Source organism: Branchiostoma floridae, chromosome 5 (genome assembly GCF_000003815.2).
Source record: "Branchiostoma floridae strain S238N-H82 chromosome 5, Bfl_VNyyK, whole genome shotgun sequence".
Classification (NCBI taxonomy): Eukaryota; Metazoa; Chordata; class Leptocardii; order Amphioxiformes; family Branchiostomatidae; genus Branchiostoma; species Branchiostoma floridae.
Genome location: NC_049983.1, coordinates 12,891,604 through 12,915,375, shown reverse-complemented (window position 1 = coordinate 12,915,375; position 23,772 = coordinate 12,891,604). Strand labels below are relative to the sequence as shown.

Below are 23,772 nucleotides of genomic sequence, written 5' to 3'. Positions count from 1 at the left end.
GGTTCCGAGTAGTATTTATTGACATCCTCGCAACAAGCATATGTAAATATTGTGCGGATGATTAGGTTCTTAGGAAAACATTATAAGAGGCGTACGTAAAGAATGGATCCCTGGCTTTCAAGTTTATACAATTTGGAAGAGCTGTTATTGCATATTGTAGCATTTCCGGGTGCACTGGCTGCAGTGCAATCAATCTCCACAAGGGGGCAACACTTGAGTATTAAATAGGAACAAATTCACTTTTTGTGCGCCGCCAAGACAATCTTTTCGTGGTAAAATGTACCTATTGTCATAATTACATGCATGAAAAAGCGAGGAGAAGCCGAATACCTGCCATTGTATCACAAATAATGGTGTAATTTTCAGTGTACCCCCATATATTTAATAGATCATCTGTATTTATTACAGTTTTACATATGTATCACCTGTATTTCACAATGCTATAATAAAGGTAACAGTTACCGGTCTTTGTTCATTCATCAGATTAGACATCTGTAACGACATTTTCTTTTGAGTAATCAAGGAAAATCAAAACCTATACGACAGTTTTTTTTTTTATTTATCTATCTAAACATGTAACGTTACATGTACTCCCCAGTGTTGGGTTTTACCAAGACTAGACATTTGACTTTATATTTTTGAATCCCTGATGTTCTCAAAGGCATGTGCCACTTTCAGCACAGTGGCATCATCAAAATGTCGCCCAACGATCATCATGCCGACCGGAAGCCCCTGTGAGAACCCGGCATTGATGCTGAGGGCGGGGTGTCCGGTCAGGTTGAACGGGCAAACGTTAGACATCTGTCCAAAATTCAGCGCCATTTTGCAGATTTCTGAAAAAGTTCATCATGTACAAAGATTGATTATAAAAAAAGTATGCATGTGCTGTTTCAAAAATAGCAACAAATGAGAAAATCTGACATTCTTAGTACATATGTTGTGTACATATATTTTCTATGTTATATCCACATTGAAAGAAAATTTACAATATTTAAGATAAAACCCTCACCACTTGTGGATATGTCCTTATTTGGAAGTTTAGTTGCCTTGAATGGAATTGTGGGCATGATGATGACATCATACCTACTGAGGGCCTGGTTGTACGCATGTGTCAGCATACGACTCAAGTTCTGCCCTTTAGCATAGAACCTGAGAGATTGAGAAAATGAGCTAACATAAATTTTCTATTTGTTTTTGAATAAGAATGAATGGGAGTGACCATCTCTTTTGTATATCCCATCACAGAAATAGATACATACAGTAAGCATTTTTGCTTGTTGAACAAAGGTACCTGTTCTTATACTGTAAAGTACATTGCATGCATCATTCCAAATGTAACATGAGATGTTAAAAGATGAATGGCCATATATTGTACAGTGTTACATGTAAACTACAAGTGCAGTGTGTGCATATATCTAATACTACGTACAGTCCCTGACAACACAAATGAACAGTCAATATGGGAAAGATATGGATTGGGAGTTTGGTGAGCATTACCTGTTTCCATAGTTGGTTGTGATACAATCATACAGCAAATAGGTAAATTTTCCAGTTGGTGGCATATCATGTGCCCGTGTTCTGTAACCCTTAGCTAAGGCATCCAGCATACTTGTTGGGTAGAAGCCTTTCCAACCTACTCCTAGTCCTGAAAATCAAAGGTGTTTTATCAGTGACAATCAAAACTTTGCATGATCAGATTGTATTCTAAAAAACTTTTATGATCAACCTTCCCCCTAAATTTGCCAGCGCCATATACTTAGCGCAACTTAATGGTAGAGAAACATTGAGACTTTTTCTTAAATAAACAAAGAGTATGGCCAAAGTACAATGTACAAAGTTTCAATATAAAACAACGGATCATTTGAAATTTACCGCCCAAGTGAATAACTATGATTTTTCTTAATTCAGTTCCCATCTTGAGAACTTTCTCTTTAACAAACATGTATTGTTTTAGAATGCTCAACCATAATCAAGAAATGACTCACCATTTCCTTTTATCATGGTCTCCAGACAACCTTCGTTTATCACGTTATAGATGTGGGAGGCTGTAGAAAAATGAAATCTTATCGTTGCTTAATGTCATCTTGAACACACACTCTTCCATAAAACCAATATCCAAAGTATGAACAAGAAGAGATTACCATCCGGGTAATGTAAAGGAACAGACATGTCTTCCACCACAGCGCCTGCTGAAGTCAGCCTGTGTGCCTGAGCACGAACCAGTTCATCAACATCAGCTTCTGCTGACTCACTTCCAAATCCTTCCTTCAGCAGACCGACTCTGATGCCACCCAGGTCTCCTGTCAGCTGTACATAGGAATAACTTTTTGCTGGTTGATTTGAAGGTAGGCTATCTACATGTACATATAGTGTATAAGCTAAGCTTACTACTATTTCCAATGTTTGTAAAGAGCATGTGATTTTGGTCAGCAAATTGTCAACACCTGTCAATCATGTGAAACACCTGCTAACCAGTACATTACTTAATGCAAAGGGCAACCCACCTGTTTAGTGTATTCTGGCACAGTTAGGTTTGCTGGTTGCCGAGGATCTAAACCATTGTCATACCCTGCAATCACCTGTGAGGAAAGTCATGAACAAGGCATCTACCTTTCTACTTGTCAGATCACTTTAAATGTCTACTAAATCAAAATAAACATAATAAACAGCACTCTATCATCTACAGTATTTGTCCATAAATTTTCTGCAACTATCACCATGCTGTACTAGATCTAGTTACTCAAAGTAGAGCTTTTTTATATTTCATAATTTATGTAGTATTTATTTATTTTTTCTCACACAATCCCATGTAGACCTAAAAAATAAGAAAATTTTTTACTTACTTCCAACATTAGAGCTACATCATCTACAGTTCTGGCCATTGGTCCCACATGGTCCAGTGTAATATCTACAGGAACACACCCTGTATACGGTACCAGCCCGTAGGTCGGTTTCAGTCCCACTACCCCAGACCAAGCGGCAGGAATTCTGATGGACCCGCCCTGGTCTCCTCCTGTGGCCATGTCGACTTGTTCCAGCGCCAACTGGACAGTGCAGAATGTTAACATGAAATCATGTTTAAGTGTAGCAGAAACACAGAACCCTTACAAGGTGGGGAACAATGGACACCAAAATTGAGTTTGTGAGTTTATGAGTGAGTGAGTTTATGAGTGAGTGAGTTTATGAGTGAGTTTATGAGTTTATGAGTTTATGAGTTTATGAGTGAGTGAGTGAGCGAGCGAGTCAGTCAGTGAGTGAGTCAGTGAGTCAGTAAGTGAGTAAGTCTGTGAGTGTAAAATTGATTAAACTCTATCTCAGCTTGTACCAGTGTGGCACTCCCACTGCTTGAGCCGCCAGCAGACCTGGTCCTGTCATGAGCATTCAGCACGGGGCCAGTCACAGATGTGAAACTGTCACCTGACAAGCACAGATCCTCACACGAGGACTTCCCCTTGATGCTTCCACCTAAGGACAGACAGTACATTCCAATTTTATTGTGGTCTGATTTAAGAAAGAATGTTTATAGGTGATGGAATAGCACTTTGAACAGCTTCAGCATATCACATCAACAGAACTGTAACATTTTTGATCTTGTCAATACCTATATCCATTGCACAGGCAGGTTCTCCTAATTGATTCAGCACCAACTTGTCTTGTCTAAATTTACTTTTCTGTTATCCATTTTGTACTATGTATGTATGTGGTTTACTATTCTTGTTTTATGCGTATGTTTCTTGAGTAGATTAGGCTTAATATAAGCAATTTGTGCTTACTGCCTCATACTCTCAAAATATATGTGAATAAATAAAAAAAAATAAATATCAGTAGGAGAGGCTGTATGTCTGTTGATAGTATTGAAAGGAAGCCTGTGTTGGGAATTAGATAAATAATGCTTGCTAAAATCAAATGCAAATTTTTCCATGCAAAGTCGAATACATACAACATCACGCTAAGTTCTTGCCTGCATCTAAGATCCTTGTGACAATGGTAGCATCATAATCAGGTACATATCCCTCCATGATACGGCTGCCGTTCATCATAGGCACACCTGCCACGGCCACATTGTCCTTGATGGCTACAGTTTTCCCATGCAGCTTTCCTGTGGATGCACCTGTGATCTCGGTCCTAAAGTACCTAAAAAACAAGCAGCTGCCATGAGGGGTTACAAGTACATAAACATACAAAAATGCATGCAGTGGTAACACCCAACAGTTTTAATCCATTAATACAGGTGTAGCCAATGTTTACAATCAATCATAGTGAAACTACTCAGACCATGCATTGTGTGGATTGTCTTCGGGATCAGGCCGCCAGCCTGGTGTTCTCGGCCACTTGACCGCTGGAATTGGCTCGGTCATCTTGTCCACTCGGTCGTAAGACACAAGTGCTTCCTTGATGACATCTGTGTTAACAGAGTAGATAAAATCATATCATAACAGATACAATTAGTGGTTCTGTTAAGTCTTGTGAATTGGAACGAGGAAGCAGGCTGCAGAATTGTTTTGTTCATTTGCATTGTTTAAACAGTTTTGGTTTGAACAGAGATAGATGGAGTATGAAGCAGATTCTTTAACCCACTTCTACGAGTGCAAGAAATTACACACTAAATTGTGTTTCACTGCCATAACTGTTACAACTTACAGTAACTGCTGTCATTTCTCAAGCCACTCACTGATTGAGGTATTAAGATGCACGTTTCTAATGAAGGAGGGTGATATATGATAATTACTCATGGTATCAAGTATTGAGCTGTTTAAATATTTACCTTGATATTGCTTTAGCTCCGCTTCATCTATGTCCAGGTTGAACTTGGCTGCTGACTGGGAGAGTTGTTGTAATGAAGGTGTGCGGACAGCAGAAGGGCTGTAAAGCGCTGGGATAAAGACAACATGACATGATTGTTATAAAGAGAATTTAGCACTCTACTGATACTATCAATGCAACTTCAAGTGAATTTTACAATCATATTTGTTACAAAGAATGAAGAATCTATTGTTTGGTGGACTTATATTCTGTGTGGTCAGTCATTTGTTCAACCTTCCTGAGAACTTTGATTTCATAATGAAGGCAACTTTTTTTGTCAAACCTTTTTATTCGCACGCTCGCATCAGTTTTTGGATTCCTAGGGGATGTCATCTGTATAATCAAATTAACATGACCTAAGTGGTGCATATATTTGGCAGGCAGAAAATGTCAAGTAACACAGGTGCATTTCTCACCTGATGCAGTACTGGCAGCTCCGCCCTGCATTTTGCTGGACAGGAATTTGTTGTCTCGATGCTGAACTGTCCACCGAATTATTGATTGTAGGCAACTTGTGTGTCAAGGATCATGGTCCCTGAAACCCTAAATTTTAGCCTGATCAAGTGATTTTCTGGGCGTCTGGTGGTCTCTGGTCCACTGGGCCTCGCTCAGAGTGCTTCCTTTGGTTTTCAAATTGTAACGTTAGTATCGCAACCCTGAATAGTCGTCTCTAGGTCTGTCTAGGCAAGGACCTCCTGATAAAAGCTCCTTGGTCTACTAAGGTATCCACCGTACTACAAGGCTTGAAGAATAGTGACTCAGGGAATGACCCCTGACCCGATGATGACGCGTTACTGTAAAGGAGTAAATATTCGCGTTGGATTTATGTTCGCTGTTTTCGCAAATCATTGTTCCTGTATTTAAGCTCTGATTCTTAAGTTATTCAAAATTTGTCTGTAACTAGAAACTTGTCGTTTCCATAAAACTGTGTTTTAATAGTTCGTAGAAGGCATCTTCAGTCAGAGATCTATCCGATCTAAACAAGCTCAGGGGCGCCCCCTAGTGTTATGGCAGAGACCTGTTCTGTCATGTTTTATTTACATGCATGAAACAGCGAGGAGAGGCTGGATATGTACTTATAACGTTATATTTATTGTATCACAAATATGATGAATGTCATTTTAAGTGTATAACGTTACCTGTATACTAGTACGATTACAAATATATTGCTTGTATTAGACAAAGCTATTTCACACAGGGCGCAATGAAAACCGCCCTAGTGGCGATATGTCGCCCCTGGTTAGATAAATAAAATGAAATGAAATGAAGCTACAATAAAGGCCTTCGTTCATCAGACCAGAAATCGCCATCCACATCTTGTTTTGAGCTTTCAAGGAAATTCAAAGCATAAGAGGAAGTCATACTAGTATTCATCTATGTAATATATTTCTATCATTGATCACTACTTTACAGTGGTACGCGCCCTGCAATTTATTCTAAAATCATAAGTGTGAATGATCTATTGTTAAAGGGAACCTTTGATGAGGTAAAACTCTAATATAATGAGGTAAAAATCTTCAGGTTATGTATATAACAGTTATATGTATCAACTGTTCTTTATCTATTTATTTATACAGGTAACATTACTTCTTTGTTGACCCTGACTCCATAGGTTTGGCAAGACTTTATATTTTTGCATCCCTGATTTGCTCAAATGCATGCGCAACTTTCAGCACAGTGGCATCATCAAAATGTCGCCCGACGATCATCATGCCGACCGGAAGCCCCTGTGAGAACCCGGCATTGATGCTGAGGGCGGGGTGTCCGGTCAGGTTGAACGGGCAAACGTTGGACGCCTGTCCAAAAGACAGCGCCATGTTGCAGATTTCTGTAATAGTTCGTAATACAAAAAAAAAAGAGTATTTAAGAGGATCAATAGGCATTCAAAAAATTGCAACAAATAAGGAAATGTGACCTTAGTACATCTTATAACATTGTAAGAAAATTTACAACTCTCACCACTGGTGGATATGTCCTTATTTGGAAGTTTAGTTGCCTTGAATGGAATTGTGGGCATGATGATGACATCATACCTACTGAGGGCCTGGTTGTATGCATGTGTCAGCATACGACTTAAGTTCTGTCCTTTGGCATAGAACCTTCAAGGAAAAATAGTAAACTTGAAGTTTCTGTTTGTCTTAGAATGAGATACAATGTACAATGTAGTGTGAACTAAAAGCATATATCTTATGTTAAGGCCATACCAATACAAAACAACAGTTAAAATGGGAAGGATATAGATTAGGAGATTACCGTATTACCTGTTTCCATAGTTTGTTGTGATGCAATCATACAACAAATAGTTGAATTTTGCAGTTGGTGGCATATCATTTGCACGTGTTCTGTACCCCTTAATTAGGGCATCTATCATACTTGTCGGGTGGAAGCCTTTCCAGCCTACTCCTAGTCCTGAAAATCAAAGATGGAGTTTTAGTGACAATCACACGACGTGTGCTTCACCATACTGCGTCCTGAAGAAGAATTACATCCTTTATCTGAATTTTGTCAACACCAAATGCAGCAAATGTAAATAATAGTTACAGAAGCTTTTAATAAACAAAGCCCGACGAATATGGCCCAGGTGTAAACTTTCGAGGTAAAGGGATGTTAGGATCATTTGATATCTACTGTCCATCCAGTAGTGAACGGATTTCCTGAATTCTGTCATTTAAAAACTTTCTTAACCACAATTGAAAAGTATAATACATAATCTAGAAATGACTCACCATTTCCTTTCATGGTCTCCAAAGAACCTTCATGCACCACGCTATAGATGTGCGAGGCTGTAGAAAAATAGAAGCAGAGGTTATGAAAAAGCATATTTTACATGGAAGGATCTGAGCTTTAACAGATTCCTTGTTGCTCATTATGATATTGGACAACAATTCAAAGCAGGGTTACATGTTACAACGCAATAACCACTCTGTCAAATACGTAGTATCCAAAGTATGAATGAGAAAAGTTACCATCCGGGTAATGTAAAGGAACGGACATGTCTTCCACCACAGCGCCTGCTGAAGTCAGCCTGTGTGCCTGAGCACGAACCAGTTCATCAACATCAGCTTCTGCCGACTCACTTCCAAACCCTTCCTTCAGCAGACCGACTCTGATGCCACCCAGGTCTCCTGTCAGCTGTAGATTTGTACAGAGGAATAACTTTTTGTTGGTAGATTTGTTTGTAGGTAGGCTGCCTACATAACGTTACACATATAGTGTGTAGTACCTACAGGTACTAATGTTCTCAAAGTTACTAAACCCCGTGATTTTGGTTAGCAATATGTCAACACTCGACATGTGAAACACCTGTTGTAGTGTTGACTATATGTAGTAACGTGTTACATTACTTGATGAGGCAGCGGTTAACTAACCTGTTTCGTGTATTCTGGCACAGTTAAGTTTGCGGGTTGTCGAGGATCTAAACCATTGTCATACCCTGCAATCACCTGTGAGGAAAGTCATCAACATTAGGCATCTACAATATCACTGCAAACATCTAATAAATCAAAGAAAACATAAGCAACATTCTATCATCTACAATATTTTGTCCATTTATTTTCCGTAACTATCACGATGCTGTATACAATACGTACTCTACATAAGGCAGGGCATAAGCAAGTTTCCCCGATATCATCTAAACTAAAAAAAGACAATTGTACTCACTTCCAACATGAGAGCAACATCATGTACAGTTCTAGCCATTGGTCCCACATGGTCCCGGGTAATACCTATCGGAACACAGCCTATATACGGCACGAGACCGTAGGTTGCCTTCAGTCCAACCACCCCAGACCAGGCGGCAGGAATCCGGACGGACCCGCCCTGGTCTCCTCCTGTCGCCATGTCGACTTGTTCCAGTGCCAACTGAACAAATATAAAGTACAGAATGTTAACATGAAATCATGTAAAGTCTACCATGAACACAGAACCCTTACAAAGTGGGAACAATGGGCACCAAAGTGAACATTGAGTAAGTTTGTGAGTGAGTATCAGTATCTGAATCTAGTGAGTCAGTGAGTGAGTCGGTCGGTCGGTCGGTCGGTCGGTCGGTCGGTCAGTCAGTGAGTCAGTAAAAATTGATTGAATTGTATCACAGTTTGTACCAGAGCGGCACTCCCACTGCTTGAGCCGCCAGCAGACCTGGTCCTGTCATGAGCGTTCAGTACTGGGCCAGTCACAGATGTGAAACTGTCGGCTGACATGCACAAGTCCTCACACATGGACTTTCCCTTGATGGTTCCACCTATAGAGACAATACAGTCATGTGTTTCATCATAGAGTAAGCAGGGAAATCTATGAGAAATGACACAGGACCATACAGCCTTTTTAAATGTAGCTCAACATCTCAAGGAGGGTCTGTATGTCTGTTGAGAATATTTGGAGGAAAGTCTGTGTCGGGGTTTGAATAATGATTTTTACAATGAAACAAGTTTTTTTTTTCATGCAAATTCGAATACATACAATATCACGCTAAGTTCTTGCCTGCATCTAAGATCCTGGTGACAATGGTAGCATCATACTCAGGTACATATCCCTCCATGATACGGCTGCCGTTCATCATAGGCACACCTGCCACGGCCACAGTGTCCTTGATGGCTACAGTCTTCCCCTGAAGCTTTCCTGTGGATGCGCCTGTGATCTCGGTCCTCCGGATCCAGTACCTAAAAAACAATTGGCCGTTTGTATAGGTGTTTCATACATGTATATAGATTAACATACATAAATCTGTGCTGAGGTCACACCCAACAGTTTCATTCATGAGTGTAGTTGTCGCTTACTATGATGTTTATCATTGTATGCCTGTCATTTTGTGTCATTTGCAATTAGCCTAAGGGCCAGAATTTGCGATAAACTTATATTATATCAATGTAGAAGATACGAATGGTGTTTATTGTTACAAACCGAGGAGCATTGGTTCAGCCGGTACAGAGTACATAGTTGATTATGTCCTTCAGAAAAATCAAGAATCACCGATGATGTTTATAACCGATAACCAACCCCTCTAATGTGAAACTACTGACCATGCATTGTGTGGATTGTCTTCGGGATCAGGCCGCCAGCCTGGTGTTCTCGGCCACTTGACCACTGGAATCGGCTCGGCCATCTTGTCCACTCGGTCATAAGACACAAGCGCTTCCTTGATGAGATCTTTGAGTGGATGAAATTATATCATGTCAGATAAACTATGAAATCAGGTAAGAAGGTCGCAATGTATGCTGCGTGTTTGTCGTGTGTGTGAACAGCATAACTCAAAAAGCTTTTGATGGATCCTGCTCTTAGGGCAAAGAGTAAGTGCTTTGCGCCTGACTCCCCTAGTGACTTTTTGGAACTTCAGGGGCCGATTTTAAAAAAAAATCTAGATAGAGGCAAAATTTAGAAGTGCAGAATAACTAAAAAAACGAGTTGACAGATTATCATGATTTTTGTGTGTAAATAGCCAAAGTTATGATGCCCATGATAAGATCCTAACTATGCAAATCAATGTTAATTTGCATAATTAGTGAGGAAACGTATAATAATCTACTGCCGATTCCATGATAGGGCTCTCACATTTGTCACATGTTACTGAGAAACAGAAAATGTCTATAGATGTCAGTTGAGAAAATAAAGGCCTGATTTGCATAATCAATGACAAATACTCCAAAAATACTGTAATTATGATTCATTTTATGGCTGTAAATGCTAGATTACGGAGATGACACAGTAAATTGATATTTTTATTACAATGACTGATGAAATGATGACACTCGCAGTGTATTGAGAGATAACACATTGTACTTTTCTAATGAAGGAGGACGATTGGTATTGAGCTGTCTATTTTTTTACCTTGATATTGCTTTAGCTCCGCTTCATCTATGTCCAGGTTGAACTTGGCCGCTGACTGGGACAGTTGTTGCAATGAAGGTGTGCGGACAGCAGGAGGGCTGTAAAGCTCTGGCATAAACACAACACAACACAACATGACATAAATTTGTTATAAACGGTTGGAATCACAAAGAAATGTTAGTACCGTGTTACTGTTATTCCAACTCCGAAGTTCAAGTGAATGTTTTATGCATGACCACTGGCCCCTAGTGTCCTTACTTCTTTGCTGCAGTCATTCGCCTCTAATTTGAGAATGATAAACCTTGTAGAGTTCCTGCTGACATACTACAATCTACCAATCCTATCAACATCCTACACAACTAACGTTTACCAAGTGGAAAATAATAATTACAACAATAACAATAAAGTCGTTCCTCCCAGTCCCCAGCTGTCACGGTACATGTCTCACCTGATGCAGTGCTGGCAGATCCACTCTGCATTTTGCCTGACAGGAATTTGTTCTCTCGGTGCTAAAATGGCTGCCGTCCCCTTGTGGGACAACAATCCTGGTCTTTTTTCCCCCAAGCAAAAATTCTGCAGCCTTGAACTAATTCACTGGACGTCTGATAGCCTCTGATCAACTGTGTCGTTCAGAGTGCTTTCTTTGGTTTTCAAATTGTACCATTTGTATCATAACCCTATAAGGCGACCTCTCTACATCGGTCTTGGTAACTACCGTGTAAATTTTGAACGCCTTTTAAACATGACAGGACAGACAGGACAGACAGGACAAACAGAGAAGCGCGTTCTGGATATCGGTGCCTCAGGGAATGACCCTGAATGGCCCTATGATGATAATGAGGTAGTACTATGAATAATACTGTAAAAGGGGACATGTTCGCGGTTTTCGCGATTACATTTTTCTGTATTTTCCTTCTCATAATACGCCTATTAGAAATGATGTTTCCATAAAACTGCGTCAAGTTCAAAATTAGTGTTTGATATTTTACAACGCAGCCCCACATGATGTTCAGAACCCCTTTAACCTTTAACCCTACCTCCCCTATCAAGGTCCGTGGTAATTTGGGAGCAGTCTGACAAAGTAATAAATGAATAGTTTTGGGACAAATAACTATTCATTTTCTGCGCATCATATTACAAATCATACTTTAGATTTTTTGTGACGCTGTAATCCCAGTGCAAACAATTCCAAGTGACTATAAAACACTCTGCATGTGGGTGTGCTCTTAAAACCTTAGAGGGTCATCGGAGACTCACAGTACTTCTCGAGGACGCACTTGTTTACGTTGACAACAGCCACAATGGGCGGCCCAAACTGTTATTGATCTCAGACCAAGTGGCATTTGATACAGTTTACCTAAGATGTTATCAGCCATATATATACGTCACTCGTATGATGTTTGACTGCCCTGAAGGTTACACAATATACGTGAGTGTGATAACCCACCTAACTTTGTACTTGATATGCCGACTCTCTGGGCACTTTCTCACGGCCTAGATACGGTACTGCGTACCAAATGTTTGAGCTCATCATATGTTTTCTTGTTTTTCAATGCAATCGCGATCGTGCTGTTCAGAGGCCAACTTACCCTTTTGACTGGCCAGTATACGAGAAGAAACCTTGACTTCGTCTGTTATCGCTCTTAACTTAGTCTCAAGAATCGCAAATACCGTCACTTTTACGTTTAACTCTTACGTAAGTAAAACATAACGTTAATGATTTGATTGTTCGAAGTGTGTACTGCAATGATTTACACGTAAATAATGTCAGTTTACATTGTTACACAGAAAAATTGAATTGGAAGGAGGAGACAGGTTTCAACATATTTGTACCAAATATAAATGTCGGAGCACTATATAGGCTGAGTATCGCAGCACACAGTTTAGCCACGCTAACCTTCGTTAACCAGAGTGACTGGCACAGGTTTTAGAAAGGTAAAAGTCTAAGCTAATATGCTAACCCAATGACATGACCTTTCCCAGCTATTTGCTGTACCCTAAACCGCCACGTGCTTTCGGTGTCAAGCTCCAAACTTTATGGCCCATAACTTGTTAGGAAGTAAACACTTCCTGTCTCACTTCTGTCCTCTCCTCGCAACTTTCCAACAAGATGAAAAGATCTGTACTTCTGCTACTTTTGTGTGCTGCCGTCACGTGTCAAGACGGTAAGTGAAGACCTCAAATATCACAGGGCCAACACTAAGGCAAATGTGGCAGGATATATTCGAAATATTTATCCGTTAACTAACGGATATAACTGTTTCTCGTTGGTTGTTTAGCAGTCGGAACATGTTACACCTTGGTCGTGTGTTGTTGTTTTTTCAGTCAGTCAGTTTTAATTTGCCTTTATGTGTTAAGATTTTATAGTTATTCAAAAATGTCAAATTGTTCTTTGCAGCTCAATTCATAAGAAACTTAGGGAAGAGAAATAGAATGATAAACCAAAAAGGAGCTGTCTGTTATCGGGGTTCAAGAAACTTCACTTACAAATAATAAAGTGATGACCGATGATAAATGATCATAACTGTGGGCGTTCCCTTATCGTCCCAACGCAAAGTATGTCGGTACGACTGCGTCATTGCTGCCTTCCAAGAAGGCTATGCATCGACTCTGTTATCAGTGATCATACATTTCAGGTACCTTTGTTGTCCAAAGAAAGCACAGGTGCATAGCATGTGTGAAAAGTGTGTTTAACGTTCAACGTTACGATAAAACCTTATCATCGGCATAAAATAAACAAGTGCGTACATTCATACCGTTGCAGGCTTACATGGCTGAACTGGAGTATGGGACATAAACATTTGTGTTAAGTCATTAAAATTCATTCAACAGGCTATTTTTGAATCTCCTCCAACACACACTTTCTTACTGACAACTTTTTTATCATTGTCAATCGTCCATGCTATATCTGCTGATGTCGCTACATAGACATTGATGGCTGTGTGCCCGACCCGTGCGACCACGGTACCTGTGCTGATGAGGGCACCACCAGTTACACCTGCACCTGTCAACCTGGATGGCAAGGCAAAAACTGCCACATAGGTTTGTCTCTTCAATATGACCTTAGGCCTTAGGAAGTAAATTTTATGGATGACATCCTTTGCAGACCCCAATTATTTGCGAGAGCGCAAAAAACAATATGTCTACATTTTAAGATTTAGCGACGTCGACCATGAACCTTGTAAACAGAATTGAAGCGTTTTTCGATTTTCCATTTATGATATGTTGGCCATTGCCGGAGGGTAACAAAATGTTCTGTTTTTTTCCCGAAATCCAGTGAAAGTCAACGTTGTTATCAGTAAAATGTACTTATTGTTGCTTTAGTTCCAAAAAGGCATTCGTTTAATGAGCATTCTTGTAATGACCATTGAGAATTTTTTTTATTGAGTCTTTATTTGGAAACTCCTGCAGGAAGACTAGTTGCAATGATAAAAAAGTATGAAAAAAAGGTCTATAGCTATAGATCTCTTTGATGTTTCTACATACATTACTGGGGTTGAGTCGACTTCTTCTTTAGAGGCAGTGACTTATGAATAATGTCACTTTTTCAATGATTTGTGGGTTTTAGTAGAATAAATGTGTCATCTTTAGGTATTTTAGATGGTGAAAGCTCGGGAAAATACAGGTCATCCTCGATATTAAGTAGCCCCCTATGTAATGTACCAACTTGTTTATACATTTTGCGATATATTTCCAGAGATTGTAATTACTGCAATGTCTTCAATGATTAAACACACAGATATTGACGAGTGTGCATCCAATCCCTGCCAACACGGCACCTGTGCCGACAGCGTAAACAGCTACTCCTGCACGTGTTCATTTGGATACACAGGAAGACGCTGCCAAACAAGTTTGTTTCGTTCAGATTACTTCTTTTTTTCATTTTTCTCCAGTTTCCACTTCTTCGGGCCTCCTTCTTTGTTAATGCTGATTTTGTTGTCTTTTCTTTTGTCTGTGCAATGATACGACATACGACATCATTTCCCGCAAGAATGGTCAGTAAGTCACATTGTTCCTATCCACAAGTCAGGAGACACCTCCCTGCCAGATTACTACTACTATAATCAGTTGTTTAGGGAAATTATTTTCCTCCATTATAAATTCACGCCTTGTCAAATACGCAGAACACAACAACCTCTTCCAGCCACACCAAGCAGGCTTTAGACAAAACTTTAGAACTGCCGATAATCTGTTTGTTTTAAGTACACTAGTTAGCAAATACCTAAACAAAAACCGTCAACTTTACGCTTGTTTTATTGATTTAATCAAAGCATTTGATTCTGTTTGGAGAAACGGCCTCTTGTTTTGATTGAGTAAACTTGGTAATGGTGGTAAATTTCTAAAAGTAATAGAAGGCATGTATTCAAAGACTATAAACTGCGTTAAATCTAAAAATGGATTGACTGAAACTTCTGTTACAAACTGTGGTGTGAGACAAGGGTGTAATTTAAGCCCTACATTATTTAACCTCTTTCTTAGCGATATTGTATTCCAATTTGACGGTGCTCTCTGTAATCTCCCACTTATGTACAACAAAACTGTCCCTGCTGTTGTATGCTGACGACTTGGTAATTTTTTCTGAGTCCAAACAGGGATTACAGCATTCCGTGAACAATCTGAAAAATTATTGTGCACTTTGGAAATTAAGAGTAAATCTTAGGAAAACAAAAATTATTGTATTTACAAAGGGTGGCAGTCTACCTAAAAACTGTTCTCTCCTGTTTGACAATTGTGAAATAGAAACTTATCTCGGTATCAATTATTGTGAATGCAGCTGGCACGTTTAAAGATAACAACAAATACCTGAGTGGCAAAGGTTTGAAGGCTTTATTCGGAATGTCCCGAATGAAGCAATCATTAGATAAAGCCACCGTTTCATTACCAGTTAGAAACAAACTTTTCGATGCATGTGTCAAACCTATTCTACTTTATGGCTCAGAAATCTGGGGCGTATTAAAGACCCCATTAAAAAGCCCTAAAACCTGCCCCATCGAATCTGTGCACCTTAAAATTCTGCAAACAAACACTAAATGTCCCCAGATCAGTATCAAAACTTGCCACAAGAGCTGAATTAGGGAGGTATCCCATTTAAGTGGAAGCCTCCCTAAACGCTATCAAACACTTTCTTAGAATCCACCAAAACGTGCCAGCTGACAGTCTACAAGCCGACGCCCTGTCTTATCAATTACAACTAGATGCTAATAGAAATAAGTGCTGAGCGTCCGGCGTTCGTAAGATACTAGAGGAATGCGGTTTTGCCTATATATGGAGATCTCAGGTATCTCTAGGAAAAAACCTATTACCTGTAACCAACGCCATCAGCCAACGATTAAAGGATATTTACATTCAAACATTTAAAGCCGAAATACACAACGACAACCAGGACAAATCTTTCGGTAACAAATTACGGACCTATAGATTATTCAATCCTATTCATAAAGAAGAAGAATATCTGATGGTGAACAACATACAACACAGAGTGGCTGTCACTAAACTCCGGATTAGTTGCCACAAGTATCGAGACGGGAAGGCACAACCGCACTCCTCTGCAGCATAGAGCCTGCCGATATTGTGATCTACAACAGGTAGAAGATGTACAGCATTTTATCTTACACTGTAAATTCTACCATACGGAACGAATTGTGCTTTATGAATATATCAGAAAAGCGTTCCCATATTTTGAACATCTTATTGCACCGGATAAGTTTCTATTTTTGATGCGCCTAGATAAACTCAGTATATCAAACATCATCTATTCTTATATTTACACCTGAAGAAAGAAGCGAGAAGATGTCGACCATCCTGTTAGCTTAGCATATCAAATAGTTAAATTTTATCTTGTTGTCTATGCATATGTCTGTCATGTCTGTTATCAGTGACCTGTACCTAGCCCGTTGAGGCATGCATGTGAATGTACAATAAAGGACTTTCATTTCATTATTTCTTTCGCTATGAAACGCAGATATCAATGACTGCGCGCCCAACCCCTGCGACCACGGTAGCTGTACTGACGGAGTCAACAGCTACAGCTGTGCCTGTGAAGATGGATGGAGAGGGGCAAACTGCAACATAGGTTTGCTTTATCAACACTGCGTGAACATTTGAGACATTCTTCTTAAAACTACCTCTTGACTTGTAATTTTTCTAGGTTGGATATGTCAGTTTATGCGCCGCATAATGCCATCGAGGTGCAATGAACTTGGTTCACATTTTCCTAATAGTCATATTTTTGTCATTGCAATGCAATGCACAGATATTGACGAATGTGCGTCCGATCCTTGTCAACATGGTACCTGCGCCGACAGTGTGAACAGCTACTCTTGTACGTGCCAACTTGGGTACACGGGAACACATTGTCAGACAGGTTTGTCAGTTTATCAACGGTAACGTGGCATTGATGGATGCATAGTCTTTATTCAGATGTCGTATTCGCTGTCTCATATAGTGTATGTCCCTCTTAAAAATAAAAGGCAAGATTCAATAATAAATTATGACTTTTACGACACACAGATATCAATGACTGTGTCCCCATCCCCTGTGACCACGGTACCTGTACTGACGGAGTGAACAGCTACTCTTGTACCTGTGAAGCTGGGTGGACAGGAGCGAACTGCAACAAAGGTTTGCTACTTTATCAAAGTGAAGTTTGACTGTAATGACGTTTTTCATAATGATTTACAACCAAACTTGTAGTCGCACTAGACTGGCTTTATCCTTTCATGGGCATTATAATGTCACTAAGTTGCAATAAGCTTGGTTCACGCGACCGCTGCAAGTTTTAAAACAAATCGACAGTCACACTTTCTTAATAGGCATATTTTTTGTCAATACAATGCACAGATATTGACGAATGTGCGTCCAACCCATGTAACAATGGCGGTATCTGTAACGATGGTGTGAACAGTTACACCTGCACGTGTCAGCCTGGATATACAGGAATACGCTGCCGGACAGGTTTGTTTTATTATCATGGCATTTTAGTATGTTCATAGCCTTCATTCACATACTTTTTTTTTGTATTTGCTGCTTAATTTTTCTGTTTCATCGCAAAAATTATAAGATGCAGTAACAAATCTTTACCTGCTCTATCACGACACAGATATCGATGAGTGCGTGCCCGACCCCTGCGACCACGGCTCCTGTACTGATGCTGTAAACAGCTACTCTTGCAGCTGTGAGGCTGGATGGGAAGGAAAAGACTGCCACACAGGTATGCTTCATAAAGATGATGTTGATGATCAGTACTACATTTTTACTAAAAGACTGCTGTAAAAACACATTTTGCAAGTTAACATTGCTATTCTCAAAATATTAAAAAGTCAAGATCTAATTAGTCTTATTTTATCTATGGTGGTCCCATTTGGATCTACAGATACTGACGAATGTGTGTCCAACCCCTGCAATCACGGTACCTGTGCTGACAGTGTAAATAGTTACTCCTGCACGTGTGAGCCTGGGTACACAGGAACATACTGCCAGACAGGTTGGTTTCGTCAACATGATTTTGATAGTCTGACTTTGATATTCATAGTTTTCATCTGTATATTATATTTTACCGTTTCTCTTCCTGTCTTAAAGCAAAAAAGTTATACAAGATTTAGTGACAAATCGTTATTTGTTATTTTACTACACACAGATATTGATGAGTGTGCGCCCAAGCCCTGTAACCATGGTACCTGCACTCAAGGAGTTAACAGCTACACTTGTGCCTGTGAAGCTGGATGGACAGGGGGAAACTGTAACACAGGTTTGCTACATTAGCATGATGTCTATCTTTGTAGGTATCTGATGCCAATTCCTCTTTATTCAGTTCTCAACCTGGACTTCAAAGTGTCAAAATTCTATAAACCATATGTTCCCAATATATGATAGTACTATTTTGTCCATGCAATACACAGATATAGACGAATGTGTGTCCAGCCCCTGTAATCACGGCACCTGTGCTGACAGTGTGAACAGTTACTCCTGCACGTGTGAGCCTGGGTACACGGGAACATACTGCAAGACAGGTCTGCTTTATCAGTTTGTTTCATAGTCTGACTTTGATATTCATAGTCTTCATGCACATATTGCATGTATTTTCTCTTCCTATCTTAACGCACTAAAAAAACAATATCAGTAACAAATCTTTACCTGCTCTATCACGACACAGATATCGATGAGTGCTCGCCCAACCCCTGCGACCACGGCACTTGTACTGACCTGGTGAACAACTACACTTGCGCCTGTGAGGCTGGGTGGACAGGATACGACTGTCAGATAGGTCTGTATCGTGTTAAGAATGATAAGCGCTGTTATCAAACAGTGCAAAATTACCAGATACAAATGAATTGTATTTTCACGGTGTCAATGACTATTTACAGATATTGACGAATGTGCGTCTAGTCCCTGTCGGAATGGTGCCTGTGCTGATAGTGTAAACAGCTACTCCTGCGTCTGTCAATTCGGATGGACGGGGACACACTGTGAAACAGGTTTGTGTCACAAATGGGTTAGCTTGATCTATTATCTCACAATATATAAAAGAGAAAAATACCTGGATATAACCAATTTTATCTATCGCCGAGCGATGACTAAACTAAGGATCACACATTGGAAATTGAAGCCGGTAGATACAACCGAACTCCTCCTAATGATAGGCTATGTATGTTGTGCGATAAGAACCACATGTATGTAGAAAACGAAATACACTTTGTCCTAGAGTGTTCACTGTACAATGATCTGCGCAATACATTTGTTAATGCTACACATGTAGATCAGAAATATACACACATGACGAAGGAAGATATGTTCAAATATCCCATGTCATCATCTGACCACGATATACTGGAAAATCTCTGTAAGCTCATCTACAATGTTTTAGGAAGAGAGAAGATGCATGTAAACTATAGTATGTGAAATTGTATAACTTTGCGTTTACTACCTTTTGTACCAAACTGACTGCATTTAGCCCCAACGGGGCATGAATATGCAATGAACTTCATTGTCATTGTCAATAATCTATTCCTTCTATTCTAGTCACAGTGTACATTTTTGATAGTCATGGAAACAAATTTTAATTGCAACTTTATGCACAGACATTGATGACTGTACTCCGGACCCCTGTGACCACGGTGCCTGTGCTGACAGTATAAACAGCTACACCTGCACATGTGACGCTGGATGGATGGGGGCGAATTGCAATATAGGTTTCGTGTATCAATATCTATCTATCTATCGTTATCTCATGTCAAAGCAGTTAGCACACTTTGTGAAGACGGTAGATAGAATATGTCAATTCATATACATCATGATTACGTCAAGACACCATGTAGATCTATAAAAATGTTATTGCATACAGATGATGGTGTGTCAGATGGACATATTTTGTGAGAAAGATTACAAACTGCATTAGCCACAGTTGTGTGGTGTTCATATGACTCTTGCACCTGCTTTGCGTAGTGGTTTTTCTGTATACGTACCTCTCTTTTATTCTTCTTCCTGATAATGCGCGCGGACGCGAAGACTTCTTGCATTGTATCATGTTAGCTTTAAATTTAGTTCACGACCATTCGTATATTGATCACACAAAAGACTAACAATCAAGATCAATGACAGCCAATGTACAACCAACACAAATGAGCTCATTGGAAAAGAAAAGGGTAAACAGAACCTTCAGTAAAAAAGTTGAGTTCACAATTTGTTACAAGTTTCTTAGCCTCCTCGATCGTACACAATTTACCTGGCATCCACATATTGATCGGGTAGACGAGAAACGCCCAGAGGGGTTAGCTGCAGGTAAGTACATTGCAATGGCTGCTGGGGCTGTGTTGATACCCTCATGACTATTTCTTGTTTTTTTAACCAGCTGCAATATAGGTTTCGTGTATCAATAGTATCGACACGATGTAGTTACGTTTTGCTGTGAGGAGAAGCCGTGATATGTGCAAGTTGGGAACGCTTCCATTACATCTCTCTAGGCTTGGTAACATTTTTATAAGGTAAATATTATTTGCAACTTCGTCTCCGAAGTATACGTGTAGTAGAAGCATGGGAAACATACATGTGGCAAGTTCAATGATTGATTCAAAAGCTACTGTCGGCTGTATCTAGGCAAGTTTAAAGGCCAACATTTTATCTGTTGATACAGATTTTGATGACTGTGGGCTTGACCCCTGTGCCCACGGCACATGCGCAGACGGTGTGAATAGTTACACCTGCACCTGTCAACCCGGATGGACAGGTCACAACTGTCACATAGGTGCGTCACTTTCACTTTCACATATCACAACTTGTGAATATAGAATTAGTTGTGACTTGTCAGTAAATCAGATGTTAACATAGTTTCCAGTAACCAACAAAAAGTACAGATTTTAAAGCATGTTCTGACAACCAATTACATTGCGCACGTTTAAAAACGTTCATGATTATATGTTAAACAGATATTGACGACTGTGCGTCCAGCCCTTGTCAACACGGTGGATACTGTGCTGATAGTCTGAACCTTTACTCCTGCACGTGTGAACCTGGATGGACGGGACAAAACTGTCACATAGGTGGGAACATTTTTATAACAATGTCATTATCTGTAACATGCAACCTGTGGCGTTGGAGACTTCATACATGTATGCCTCTGTGATCGGGCTCATGGATATAGATAATATGTAGCCAAAGCCAAACGTTAATTGCTGCTTGTGAAGTAGTTTGAACACTTGTAAAGATGTAATGCATCAATGGTACTACTGTACACATAGCATCCGTTTTACCCACCTGCACAGATGTTGATGAGTGCAAGTCGAACCCCTGTTATCACGGCAACTGTGTGGATAGTGAGAACAGCTTCTACTGCATATGTCAAGCTGGCTACACCGGAAAATTCTGCAATTTGGGTATACCAGACTTTATTGCATATCTTTAGTATAGCAATATTTCAAGATAGGATGGTGCTGCATGCATTCTATTCTAGCAATATTGAAGAAAGACTGAATGCAGCTACAGGACTTTTCAATGATTGTAGATGCAGAACACAGAAAATGATGATGATGATGAATACTGTAAGGTAGGAAGATACTGCATGTCTTTATTCCAGCAGTATGGAATAAAGATGGTGCTGCATATTGCAAGGATAGCATTACTCAAGCCGTTGTTTTAAAAACCAAACCCCAAAATACTGATATGTGAATTCAGTTTTCTACAGTTCATAACTAACCAGTGATTGATGATGAATTAAAAGTATATCATTATCCAAAACTGATGTCTTGACTATTTGGATTATTTCCAGACATTGATGAATGTTCGCCCGACCCCTGTATACACGGCACATGTACGGATGGAGTGAACAGCTACTACTGCGCATGTCAGGATGGATGGGCGGGGAAAAACTGCAGTATAGGTTTGCGTCATCATCATGTCCTTCATTCATAACGGGATTATTCAAAACTGAAGAAGTGTATGCATAAGAGAAGCTCTGAAAAGCCATAAGCATCTGTAACATCATGTTCACTCTTCCTGTTGACATAAAAGCTTGAATCTACGTGTGCCCACTGGACGCAATTCGCCTATTGGATCTTGGTCTTTTTTCACTAGCATAAGTCTCAAGTTAGATGGATAAAATGAGAATAATTGTTCTCTTAACGGCCATTTCAGATATCAATGAGTGTGCCTCCAGCCCCTGTGTACAAGGCAACTGTACTGACATCGTAAATGGCTACACGTGCACCTGTGAGGCAGGGTGGGATGGGACAAACTGCAATACAGGTACAGGAACTTGTTACCGACTATTCACAAGACAGTATTTAAACTGTTTACCTGCATGTATGCAGGTATGGTTTTGATGCTGGTGGAAACTTTTCGGTAGCCTGGGATGTAGGGCGCTGTATCTCGTGAACGGATGGTGCGAGCACGACGATTTTTGGTACGTGGGTTGGGGGTGGTAGCTTGACACTCAGGTGTGATTTTGGGCCTCCTGGCGCTTGACCTTGACATTGAAGGTGGCATTTTTGGTGTTTTGGGGGCACTTTTGGCGCTGTGTGTCCGGAACGATACGCGCGATTGCGACGATTTTTGGTGCATGGGTGGGGGGTTGTTGCCTGTTGCCTAGGATTGACTTTGGGCTTTGTCGCGTTTGAACTTGACCCGGCAGGTCGAATTTTGTGTCCGGGAGGGGTGTTTCCGGAGTTATATCTTCTGAACGGCTGGTGCTGGCGCGATGATATTTGGCACATGTGTCGGCGGTGGCTGAATAATGCTCAATTTTGATTTTGGCGCCCTTGGTGCTTGAACTTGACATTTTAGGTTACCTTTTGTGCGGGCACGGGGCGTGCGCTGTATCTCCGGAACGCAAGGTGCCATTGTGTTGCCATTTGGTACGTGAGTTGTTTGTGGTGTCCTGGTGGTCAGGTTTGATTTTGGGCCTCCTAGTGCTTGAACTTGATACTGTATAGGTTGACCCTGTTTTAGTGTGGTTGGGGCATCCTCCCAATATCTGCTTGGTTTTATAAACAGATTATGGTTGGGTGTAGAACCATCATCTGGCCTGGGCCACCTTCAATGTATCAGGTTACTTAGTGGCACTGACAGTTTGCCAGATGACGGGAGTGTGCCAGATTATATATCTGTTGGTCAGGTATAATTGGAGTTTGCTTATTACTCTTTGTGGTGTTTCTAGAGCTGTATAGTACTGAGTTTTAAGTTCCGGTACAAGTTCCTTTACCCTGTTGGCAATCATGGTTGAACTTGAACTTAAACAGAAGAAGATGCAATTTTCTAATGTGGAGGAGAACTGTATAGAGTGTGGGCATAAGAGAAAGGTATGTGTATGATTTGTCCTGTGTTTCTTTTTGTTTCTTTGGTAATGCCATTTCCATACTGTATACAGGTAATTTGTTGTTTTGGGCTAGTCATATTCGCTTGGTTTTTGGGCCTGCTTAATCTATGGTACAGGCAGGGTTAAGTGGTGGAGGCTTAGCTTTGTTCTGTTTTAAATTCAGTATCGTTTGTTGCATTTTGTCGCGGCAAATATATGATGAAATTCCCCTTCTAAGCAACTGCTCATTGGTTTGCGGGGATGTTTGCTGGGTGTTTGCTCTGACTACAACAGCTTCTGAACTTTTCAAAGCTTCCATTGCCAGCAGCTTGCCATCTATAAATGGGATTGACAAGGACATT

The 23,772-nt window shown here is 40.2% G+C and overlaps 2 protein-coding genes and 1 long non-coding RNA gene across 6 annotated transcripts in view; 2 read left to right on the top strand and 1 right to left on the bottom strand.

The window, feature by feature from the left end:
• Nucleotides 1-2: 2 nt before the first annotated feature.
• LOC118416031 (amidase-like) lies at nucleotides 3-11,170 on the bottom strand. 4 transcript variants are annotated; one of them, XM_035821069.1, is made up of 12 exons: nucleotides 11,075-11,170; nucleotides 10,627-10,734; nucleotides 4,276-4,402; nucleotides 3,962-4,134; nucleotides 3,326-3,465; nucleotides 2,844-3,044; nucleotides 2,505-2,579; nucleotides 2,142-2,307; nucleotides 1,986-2,045; nucleotides 1,498-1,645; nucleotides 1,010-1,149; nucleotides 3-833 (listed from the first exon to the last, which is right to left on the bottom strand). In XM_035821069.1, the coding sequence occupies exons 1-12, from the start codon at nucleotides 11,103-11,105 to the stop codon at nucleotides 631-633; spliced, it is 1,572 nt and encodes a 523-aa protein (XP_035676962.1). In that variant the 5' UTR covers nucleotides 11,106-11,170; the 3' UTR covers nucleotides 3-630. The 4 variants fall into 4 exon arrangements, with proteins under 4 accessions (XP_035676962.1, XP_035676964.1, XP_035676961.1 ...); XM_035821071.1 differs by lacking the exons at nucleotides 10,627-10,734; nucleotides 11,075-11,170 and adding exons at nucleotides 4,766-4,873; nucleotides 5,220-5,593 and having other exon boundaries at nucleotides 2,253-2,307; XM_035821068.1 differs by lacking the exons at nucleotides 10,627-10,734; nucleotides 11,075-11,170 and adding exons at nucleotides 4,766-4,873; nucleotides 5,220-5,592.
• Nucleotides 11,171-15,891: 4,721 nt separating this feature from the next.
• LOC118416186 (fibropellin-1-like) overlaps nucleotides 15,892-23,772 on the top strand; it is a 25,342-nt gene continuing 17,461 nt past the window's right edge. Inside the window, exons 1-14 of the mRNA XM_035821266.1 lie at nucleotides 15,892-15,904; nucleotides 16,589-16,699; nucleotides 17,137-17,247; nucleotides 17,467-17,580; nucleotides 17,726-17,836; nucleotides 17,999-18,109; nucleotides 18,263-18,373; nucleotides 18,525-18,635; nucleotides 18,779-18,889; nucleotides 20,756-20,866; nucleotides 21,048-21,161; nucleotides 21,384-21,494; nucleotides 21,887-21,997; nucleotides 22,252-22,362. Coding sequence (XP_035677159.1) covers nucleotides 15,892-15,904; nucleotides 16,589-16,699; nucleotides 17,137-17,247; nucleotides 17,467-17,580; nucleotides 17,726-17,836; nucleotides 17,999-18,109; nucleotides 18,263-18,373; nucleotides 18,525-18,635; nucleotides 18,779-18,889; nucleotides 20,756-20,866; nucleotides 21,048-21,161; nucleotides 21,384-21,494; nucleotides 21,887-21,997; nucleotides 22,252-22,362 — 1,462 coding nt within the window. The remainder of the gene's footprint in view (nucleotides 15,905-16,588; nucleotides 16,700-17,136; nucleotides 17,248-17,466; nucleotides 17,581-17,725; nucleotides 17,837-17,998; nucleotides 18,110-18,262; nucleotides 18,374-18,524; nucleotides 18,636-18,778; nucleotides 18,890-20,755; nucleotides 20,867-21,047; nucleotides 21,162-21,383; nucleotides 21,495-21,886; nucleotides 21,998-22,251; nucleotides 22,363-23,772) is intronic.
• On the top strand, nucleotides 18,781-20,468 carry LOC118415527. The gene is made up of 3 exons (XR_004831128.1): nucleotides 18,781-18,889; nucleotides 18,990-19,100; nucleotides 19,704-20,468. It is a non-coding gene; the product is annotated as an uncharacterized LOC118415527 (long non-coding RNA).